Genomic DNA, 10,339 nt, shown 5'->3' with positions numbered 1-10,339 from the left:
GGAGACACCTGTGTTCCCACTTCCTGTCCTCCCACCTTCTATGGTATCTTTATATTCAGCACACACACAACATTCTTTGTTCTTCCTCTGCAGGCTGCTCTGCATTCTGTATGATGGTAACCCTCTCAGACACTCAAACACTCAGAGGACAGTTTACTTTCTCAGGTCTCTTTATTTCAGTTCAACAGAACTCACTGGGTACATACAAAGTACAGCAGTTCTTCCACAACAGGTGGAAACAGAGATTCACATCTGAAATGTGTAGCCGACAAATCTGCGCAATGTCATCATGTCAATATGGACCAAAATCTGTACTGAATGTTTCTAGTATGTAGCTGAATCTATGCCACAAAGAGAGAAGGCAGTTCTGGAGGCAAAAAATGGGTCCAACCCACTACTGGCAAGGTGAACCTCATAAAGTGGATAAGTAGTTACACGAGCGCCAGTTTGCAGAAAACCGTTGAGAGAAAGGAACTGAAGTGTTTGGTCAGAGCAACCTTCACCTGCCAGACGTTGCTGATAGCAGGTCAATATTTCAGCTAATTTAGGGTTTTAGTAGAAGAGTGGAACCTCTTAGCGAATCCAGCCAGATAAGCTTGTGCATCGTGTCTGCAGAGGAGGGGAGAGAATAAAGAGAGAGCCTACAAGTGGTCTTCCCGTGCTGAAAAACAAATTCTAAATCATACAACAGTCTCGTCTGAGCATTAGCACCACAGTGTATTTCACATTAAAACGTCATTCGAATGTTAACAAAGGAAATTTGTGTCAGTGCAAATCGTGTTCTAAGGAATGTGCGACGGCTCCTCAATGCTCACTTTGCACTTTAGGAAACAGAGCTATTAGGTAGTCAGATAATGACAGGAACATTCTGCACTTTTTAGCAGTACGCATAATGACAAACCAAAAACACCGTCACAGTCTCGTATCTGCTTCTGTGCTTTCGTATTAACAACACCACACAAGAAACTGGTGAATGTACAGCATCTACACGTCTGTATTACAGACACTTGCAATGTAAACAATAACGACTTCTTCATGGTCCCTTTAGGTTTTGTGTGAATCTTTAAATGCAACATCGTCTTCTAACTCAGTGCTACAGGGTGTAAAAGGAAAAAAAACAACAACACAAAGCTAAACATTGTCTTCAGCTGTGTCCCTGTGACTTGTTTTTCTTTTCCCCTGGGCGAGCCTGAATGCAGCTCCATGCATGAGGCGCAGGCAGGACGACGCTGTTTCGTACTGCATCGTCTAAATAATACTGCAATGATACTGTGGCAAGATGTTTTTTGCCAAATTCTAAAAGCCTGTCAAAAAGAAAAAAAAACTGATGGCTTCAAGTGATTCACAATCAGTGTTTTACATTTGTAGTAAAAGGCTTAGTTCTGACTGTGAGAAAATACTTAAAATGTACATAAATATATGTCTACATGCAAATATCAAAGTAAAAAAATATAAATAGCTCGCTGAAATATATACATTTTACATTGAAAAACGTTTCTGGGAACTCTTTACCTGCATGTAAACTACTGCAGATATTACTGGACATTTTATGTAAAGTACAAAAAAAATAAAGAAAATATTTCTGTAACAATCTGGATTAAAAAAAAAAAAAAAAGTCCCAAATGGAGAACTTTCGGGAAAAGACAGCAAAGTCAGTCACGTTGTTTGTCTGTAGATGACTGAACCTTCTTCACATATTTCTTCTGGAACTCGTAGAAGACGCTGGCGGTCTTGGGAACAGGAGACGGACACAGAGGTTTGTACCTCTCCTCAGGATTTGGACACCATGACCCTGTGATACAGCACATTCACGATAATTACGAAAAAGAAGTGGAGCCTATTAAAAAAATTAGAGGAATTCATGTGTTGTATTTGCTACCTTTGACCTTGAAGTGGCTTTTACTGGAGTGCTGGTGCTTTTCCTTAGCATGGTTTGGCTTATCTGGAAAAAAACAAAAAACAAAACAAAGGCTTCGTTGAAAAGAGACTGAAAGCTCAGGTGTTACATATTCAACCTGAAAGACTCCTGGGTTGACCGGTTTTGTCTTTCAAATGTATTCTCCTTTGTATGAAATGAAGGCTTTTGACCTGCTAATTGAAGCATTGATTTGCTTTTGAATTTCTCCAGTGAGGGATCAAAATAAGTTGATCTTATCTCATGTAAATGATGCAGAAGTCAGCTGCCATTGAACTGATCATAGGGACTTCAGAGCGAACATGATTAACACTTGAATGTACAACTCACTGGATCAACAGCTGGCTTCCTGGTGTGTTTTTTACCTCCTGGTTTATTTTAGTATACTACACCATTTTACAGCCAACATACTCTGTACTGTGGTTGTGGAAATTCTACAATGAAGCTTGATTCTAAATGGAAATTTGTGATAAACCTGAAAAAAATGACTTGATTAGGTTTTTCTGCATGTATTTGAATCACACAAGCAGAATACAACTAGAGCTGCAGCAAGAGTTTGATCAGACGAGTCTGTCACCAGTCTGGTGTCGAGTCTCAGGCTGACTCTTAATGTTGCGTCTACATTATATCAAAGGTAAAATATCTGGAAAGCTACGATCTCATCCACTGAACCACTTCTGGTCAAGCCTGACCCTCCCAGAAGTGGACGCTGCTCATCAACCTCAGTACACAAGCATCAACAACACTGAGGTCCAATGAGGATAACTTTCAATGTCATTTCTTCAAATCCTACTGATTGAAACTGACGTATTATTCGTGCCATATTATTTTGTTTGTTTGATCCCTTGAAGTAAAAAAAAAAGTAGACACCGAGTTCACATCATGTACGATTTAATCAACAGGAAAAATACTACAGAAGAGCTTTATACAGTCTGATGACTTGTGATTTCCGTCTATGAGAGCCTTTGAGAGTTTTTACTCAGCACAAGACAGAACAATCTGTTGAGACATTTCAGCTCTTGTTTGGAGTCAAAAGTCATCTTCTGCAAACAACTCGACAGTGTTGATTTTAGACAATGGCTAGTGTTGGAATATATAATTCTGTAAAAGTACTGATAGTTTAGTATTCACACCAACAGCATTTAATGTGTATTAATGTGTGAGCTGTGCTGATCTGTAGAAGGGGAAAGAAGGATTCAAGCACTGGTCCAAGGCCTTGAAGGACTGAACTCAGGGTGACTAAGCCAGGTCAGACCGAAGGAATGCAGCTACACACACACACACACACACACACACACACAATAATGTGTGTACCTTGCACTGATAAGCATATCATCCCCCTACCAAGTAATGGCAGCAGCTGCAGCATACGGCAGCTAAACAAAGGAAAAGTACCGACATCCAGGGAGCAGGAGATGTTAGTGGAGAGGTTTTTCTTTACAGGGTGCGGATGCTGCGGATTGGATGAATCGTGTGCCAAGAGATATGGACACATCTGTGCACCAACGAAGAGAGGGCTAAGTTTAAATCCTGGTTCCTCCCCAACCAGATTCACTATTTAAATTAAATGTCTGTGTTTAGTAGCCAATCACCTTCCACTACACTGAATTAAATGTTTAGATGAAGCTCCACCCATTACTGGCGAAGTCAGTCACAGATTAACGGCTTGCTGACTGTGATTTTCTGAACCAGTGATGGATCTTTAAACAAGTGAAATATCTTATATAGGCGAGTTGCTTATGTTAAACTAAGAACCAATGATTCATACCATATGGGAAACCCAACCTCTAGGCAATGAAGCAACCTTCCTTCGGTAACCTTTGACCTGATCACTTGTCAAAACATCCCAAACCACATGTAGCCTTCGACTTGGGGAACCCGGTCACAAACCCTTAAAACTCATGGGTTAGAATATCAGAAACCACAAATGAAAACTCAAACCGGACCAGCAGCTCTGTCACTAATGACTTCTTTGTGTGTGCAGGTGTTCAAGTCTGAGTTGTTTTTTTTTTTTTGCTCATTTGTCACAGCTTACAATAACAAACTCCTATCAGAAATATTTAAATGAAAGCAGAGTGATGTCATTTTTAAAAGAGGATTTGCGTTTTGAAAATGGTATGTAAATTTCTACTGTGTGGGAGTGCTGTGGGGCGTGCAGGGTGTTGGTGTGACACCTCAGCCTTGCTTAATACATTTTGCTCCTCAAAACCGATTCTGTTGAATCACTGCTGTATCACTTCAGTCTCAATATTTACCTGGAGCACAATCGGTGGGTTCCTTCCTCCTGTGGGATCCATCTTTGAAGTCGAAGGTTTTGGGTAATACACAGAACTTCAACACGTTCTCCTGGAGAGGCATGATCTTGCTGCTTCCATTTTTAGTGTCACTTCTCTCACGACCATCGGGCTGATTGGGTTTCTTTACTTTGCCGGTTTTGAGTCTAATAGACAGGGACCTCTTCCTCTTCAGATTCCGGCACCTCTTGCTGTTTGCATGTAAGACTCTCATCTCAGAGTTCTCCCTCTTGAGGCTCACCCCAGGAACAAAGGCAGACAGACGTTTCTGCCTTTTCAGTTTGTTTCTGTGCCAAAGTTCAGCTGGTGGTAAACTTTGCCTCCATTTTTCATGAAGACATTGTTTTAGTGACTGTTTCCTTTGCACGGCCTCACTGGACTTCCTCTTCAAGGGGCTGAGATGCACAGAGACAACTTCTGGAGGCCGATTTGTTTCATCTCCTGGAAAAGCATGACTCTTCCTCTTACCGATTACAGCACACTTACCTTGCTGCGCTGAGCCAAACAGTACCAGTTCCACAGTTCTAACATTTGAGCTTAAAGGCTGTGCTTCCACTGCATCGACCAGAGTCTTCTCACATTTTGAAGCGCCATGAAAAGCATGCTCTGAGCTCAGGTCAACAGAGAGTTTGCATTTCTTTGACTTCTTTTGAAAGGGAGAAAATGTATGATGGCTGCTTCGTCTCTTCTGTCCTCTCTCAGCTGTTTCTTGTTCAGTGCAGCTGCTGGAAGATGTCTGGAGGTCAGCTGTGGCACTGATTTGAGTTTGTCCTTTGTTTTCCATTTGAGACTTTGCCACATCTGCAGATTTTAACTGAGCCTGTGCACAGCCTTCCTTACGGTCCGTCATCTGGATGGCAACGTTGTGCTCAGTGCTTTCATTTTGTTTGTCATCACAGACTGAAGCGCTCGACTGCATCGTTCCTGTGGATTTCGGGTGTTCTTGCTCACATTCGTACTCAGGTTCTGACAGCTCAGTGGCAACTTTTGGCGTCTGGATGGGAGTTTCATTTTCACGGATGGGGAGACCTTCATCCTCGCCGTCAGTTATGAATACAATGCTTGACTCGCTGCTTGTGCTTATCTCGAGAGTACTTTCTTCGTCACAAGTTGAGTCCGGTTTGCCTTTGTCGTCAGTTAAGTCAATCATTTGAACGTCCTCATTGCAAGGCTCAGAGCTACAAATAGTTCCGATTTGACCGTCAGTGTTTTCCTTGTCCTCCTCTGGATCATCTTCTTGAATGTCAAATATTGTGAAAGAACTCGTCTCAAACAGGCTATCGTCTTTAGGCGCTGCCTCCTTTTCCCTGTCAAGTGTCTCATCGGTACCATCTTTATCATTTTGTCGTTCCTTGCACCGGCATTTCCAAGGTTTGTTTTCCCCGCAAAATAATTCCACCACTCTTGCAAGACAACAAATCTGTTCAATTGGCTCGCAAGCCTCACTCTCCAGTATTGACAACGTGGCACCTGTATCCTCAGATGTTTCACTCTCCACAGAACTACAAATGATCTCCTCTGCTTGACTATCGGTATCCGTGCTTTGTGGCATCTCAGTTTGTCCTTGCTCAAAGAAACGTTTGGCCGCTTTCGGAGACAAAACTTGGATGTTAAATGAGTACCGCGGGTCACTGGAAGTCTCACTTTCTGTCTCATCAAAGGAGGCAGTTGGAGTTGAGGGGGCTTCAACACTGGAGGCTTGTTTCTCTTCACCTGAATCAACCGGTTCGAGCTCTGTTGGTAATAAAACTTTGTCTGGCACCTGACTCCCAAGTGGCTCAGGAATACTGTCGACCGTCTCCACCTGATCTGTCTGGCTGTCACTGTCCGGCTCCGGAAGATGACTCGTCAAAGTCCACGGGAAGCCAAACTCTTTGTCTATGTCATCGAGCTGCTCATTGAGATTCAACCACGAAGATTTGTAAGGCAGTTCTGAATAGACTTCATCATGTTTGAGTAAATGGTGTTTTTCGAGTTCCTGTCCAAAGCCGCGTATCACCTGCGACAGTATAACAGTGTCTGATTTAACGTGTGTTTGGCAGAAATTGGAAACCTCTCTGACTAAAACCTTGAATGACCCCATCTTGAGATGCGATATCAATGTGCTGTAGCTGCCATCCCAAAACATATGTAATATTCGGTGTGGAAGACTAAGATTTGTAAAATCCTCTGGCGTAGTCGGAGCTTTTTCAACCCTCTGTATTACTTCAATTAGTGCATCAAACATCCATTGGGTTGTTGGGAGTGAAGAATGCTCTGGAGTTGGAGGTTTTACCATCTCAGCTTGGTCTTCAGAGCAGTGTTGGTTTGCTGGCATTTTCAAAAGTAGGGATTTTTTAGCAGCATTTGTAATTCCAATATCCGGAACAGATTTTTGCAAGTTTCGAGGATCTGAATCTGACTTTGACAAAACGGCACCATCATTAGATTCTGCTAGATAGCTTTTTTCAGATTTGTTGGATAGCACTTGATTTGGGTTTTCTGGGTAAAGATTGGATTCCTTTGTCAAATTCTCACCATTTCTGTTTTTTGCCCCAGGTGGTGAAACAAAGACTTTCTCGGGGTTCCACAAGGAGTCACCTGTGGTAATGGCAGTTTGACAGCTTTCCAGGGGCAACGGTTGAACTACAGCAACAGCTCTTGTGCCAGAGCGAGTAGGCGAAGAGTGAATGGAGCTGTCCTTTTGTTTGACTGATGAAAGCATTTCAAGTGGCTCCTGACTGTTTGCCACAGATGATTGAGTCTTGTTTCTTTGCGGTGAAACATCCTCAAGCAGTTGCATCAGCTGAGATACACCACTCAGCAATCCAACTGGATTCCCTTTTGAGGCTGTGCCATCGTTACGAAGAAATGTATTGTCTGCCTTGCTGCTAAGATGTCCATGTCCCGTTGCAGGGACGAGGAAGACATTTGGTGCAGGGTTTTGTTGAGGTTGCGCATGTACAAGGTGTAAGTTTGATATAGAACTCTGAGAGCTTTTAGGCAAAGACTGTCCAGAGTGGAGTGATAAGGACTGGGCGTTATTCAAATTACAACTTTCAGAGACAGGTGACAGCACAGGTTGCACATTTTGATGAATCACTGTCGTTCCGGCTTTGCCTGCAAACGTCTGCAATTGGTGATGTGTACTTCTATATGAGGGAGGAGGGCGATTGCAGCCCGTTGTGTATGACCCAGGTGAAGCTTCTGCACTCATGTTATGCCTTAACATTTGCTGATGTGTAACAGCAGGATTTATGGAAAGCTCATTTGTTTTTGTCAAGAAAATATTTCTTTCATACTGCTTCCATGGATTTGCGTTACTGGAGATGGTGGAATCGCCCCCATTGTTACAAGCTGGTGTCAGTTGAGCCACATACGACGTCAGTGCCCTTGGTGATGGGTGTGTTCGAATGCCGTTGTTCCCAAGAGGCTGAGACGTAGACATACTGTAACCTGCTTGGGGTACGCAAGGAGACAATCCAATCTGAGTGCTGTTTTGTTGGTGAATCTGGTTATGAGCAGCCTGAACGGTGTGTCTGCTGTGTGCAGCAGCAGACGAGGTAGCTGTTGTAGTGTACGCTGAACCGGGAGTCCAGTTGTTCAGAACCCGACTGTGTGGCAGATGAGACTTTTTTCGACCCTTCTGAATCCTCACTGGCTGACTTTCAGTAACTACAGCTGACTGCTTGCAGTGAGGCGACGTGTTTTGCTGGTTGTACGTATTGTTCACATACATCTTGTTGGGTTGACTCTGAGTGGCAGAATTCTGATGAAAATCTTGTTGGGTGGGAACCTGTAATCCACGAGAAGCTGTCAAACAGAGTTCTTCAATTTGCGAGTCAGTTGTTGAGCTGGTAAGCAACAACTCAAGAAAAGGATGGTTAGTTTTCATTTTACATTTCTGCTCTGAAGAAAGTCTCTGGCCTCCAGAGGGCTGCCGATTCGACATCTGTCTGTTGGAGTAAACTCCATTGTGCGAGATGAAATGAGCACCTGCCAGTGGTTGGACTCCTGAGTTCACCATCTGGTACTGACGTGAGTTATTTGCAGTCCCAGCGAGCTGATTTCTCGTTGCATTGTGGGTAAGATGAGGCACAGCTTGGGAGGGTTGTGACAGTGGTCCGACCTGTCGGTGTTGTCCATTCATCAATGCACAAGGTTGCATTTTTGCCCTCCGTTTAGCCTCGTGGCAGGTTGAGGATGTAGCGTTTCTGAAAGAAAGGGATACAAAAATATTGACCAGTGCAACACACTTTACATTACACTTGACAGAAATCCAACTTGTGCTCTCTCAAGCACACCCATGAGTTGTTTCTCTCCTCCGGCCATGGCCCTTGTTTTTCAGCAAAAGTGTCATGACTCATTTTTTGTCATGATGTCAGAGGTAATCGATGGGGAGTTTCTGTTACAGCTCAGACAGTGCAAAGATTACTACATAAAATACAATATTAATGAAAAGTAGCTGAAGGGACCTTGTGTTTTACCACAAATCCACAGAGTTATTTTTTAGCAGACGTGGGAGGCTGTCTTGAAACATATGAACAAGGACAACACTCTGTGTCAAACCAACAGCTGCAGGGCGACAAGAGGTGATGAGCTACAGCTACATCACATTGGTTTAACTCCAGAACGTATAAAAACACACTCGGAGAAGAAGAATAAATACAAACTTTGTTTATTGTGCCTGCTTGCAAGTGTGACCAGGAAAGTGGAAAAAGGCAAGGCTTCTGCGTTTGGCTGAAAGGAAAAATACCAGCACGATGACGAACCAAAACACCAAAACCCACAAGAGATTCTGAAGAAGTCAAAGTAAAACTAAAGTACGACCCCGCCTAGTAAAGAGACAGATGAAGCAGCACAACTCCTCCTGCAAAGAACAACTGAAGAAAACAGATTCTGAAGAATGGAAGATCAGGAAGGTTGAGTCTTTCATCAAAAATAAAAGGAGGACATAGTTCTGAAGTAATAAAGAAATAAAAGATTTGAATCTGCCCTAAATCATGCAAAAAAAAAAGAAAAAAGAACCTTGAACATACCGCTATACAATCGACTGCACAACATGCAAAACAATAAGTGCACACGTTTTGTGTCAACCGGCGGCCTTCTCGCTGTGAGGCAACAGTGCTACCAACTGCGCTACCTTGCAGCCCTCTGAAAGTACAGTGTACAGCAAATACAGAGCATTTAAATCCATCAGTTTTAGTTCGCTGGAGAAGGAGCATCTCGTTTAAAAAGATCTTTCAGCATAGTACAGAGTATTAGGTATAACAGAAGGCAGAACACAGCTTACTTTTAAAATATCAGACTCATGAGAGGGTTATGTTGTGTATAAACATATTATATCATGCGTGATGTATAGTCCTTAAGGTTTAAAATATAAAAGAAGTTACATATATGCACATAGTCATGAAATGTCTCCTTTTGAAGAAGTTGCTTTGGTCTTTTCCTTCTATGGTTTCACAGGACAAGCAACAGACGGAGAAAAAGACGGAGGAAAAGAAGTCCATGCAAGGATGCAATTACTCAGTGTGATGAAGATGGGCCCCAATCAATTGTTTTACGACCTGACCATGCATCATGTGACTTAGCAGTATAAAGAGGGGTCAGAGGGAAAGAGGGAAAGAGTTTGACCCAGAGCTCTGTAATGCAATATTCAATGTGTAATTAAATTGATTGATTGAGACCGAACTGAATCTCATCTCATCTTTAGAAACGAACACGCGGAGAAAAGACAGTTTCTCCAACAGTTACTAACTGGAGCTTGTGACAGAAAGTGAACTTAATAAACCACAATGTCTTTGCAAATTTTGTTATTTGCATGGAGGTCAGACAGAGGGCAGAAAAACAGGAGGAAACAACTTCCCTTTACAGTACAGAGCACGCTGTGGAGAAAGTTCTTCTTGACAGCTTGATGCAAAAGTGTCTGGGATCACACAAAAGTGTTAGCAAAAGCTCATGTAAGATAGGTCACAAAAGCTAAGAAAAATCAGTCTTGGCCAAGGATACAATGCACAGAGTGTAAGTTTATTCAAGTATTCAGCAAAGCAGAACACTGTCACAAACTGAGCCCTCTAGAAAGACTGAAGATGTCTCAAAACCGGTCCCCCTTTTATAGCAAACAGGTGGGTATCGTCCCGCACCCCTTTTC

The 10,339-nt window shown here is 42.7% G+C and overlaps 1 protein-coding gene across 1 annotated transcript; it reads right to left on the bottom strand.

Annotated features, from left to right (window-relative positions):
- Nucleotides 1-152: 152 nt before the first annotated feature.
- LOC103361113 (uncharacterized) lies at nucleotides 153-6,599 on the bottom strand. Its single transcript, XM_008287120.1, has 3 exons — nucleotides 4,171-6,599; nucleotides 1,880-1,942; nucleotides 153-1,792 (listed from the first exon to the last, which is right to left on the bottom strand). Exons 1-3 carry the CDS (start codon nucleotides 6,524-6,526, stop codon nucleotides 1,653-1,655), a joined length of 2,559 nt encoding a protein of 852 aa, XP_008285342.1. The 5' UTR covers nucleotides 6,527-6,599; the 3' UTR covers nucleotides 153-1,652.
- Between the last annotated feature and the right edge of the window lie 3,740 nt (nucleotides 6,600-10,339).

The sequence above is a fragment of the Stegastes partitus genome, unplaced genomic scaffold (genome assembly GCF_000690725.1).
Source record: "Stegastes partitus isolate 25-593 unplaced genomic scaffold, Stegastes_partitus-1.0.2 Scaffold487, whole genome shotgun sequence".
Classification (NCBI taxonomy): domain Eukaryota; kingdom Metazoa; phylum Chordata; class Actinopteri; family Pomacentridae; genus Stegastes; species Stegastes partitus.
Note: the sequence above shows the minus strand (reverse complement) of the source record. Positions and strands in the feature narration are given on the sequence as shown.

Coding starts and splice junctions, on each gene's coding strand:
- LOC103361113 (XM_008287120.1), bottom strand. CDS start 6,526: ATGCCAGCAAACCAACACTGCTCTGAAGACCAAGCTGAGATGGTAAAA. Junction 1,943..4,170: donor ACCCACCGATTGTGCTCCAG/GTAAATATTGAG, acceptor GTTTTTTTCCAG/ATAAGCCAAACCATGCTAAG. Junction 1,793..1,879: donor AAGCCACTTCAAGGTCAAAG/GTAGCAAATACA, acceptor GCTGTATCACAG/GGTCATGGTGTCCAAATCCT.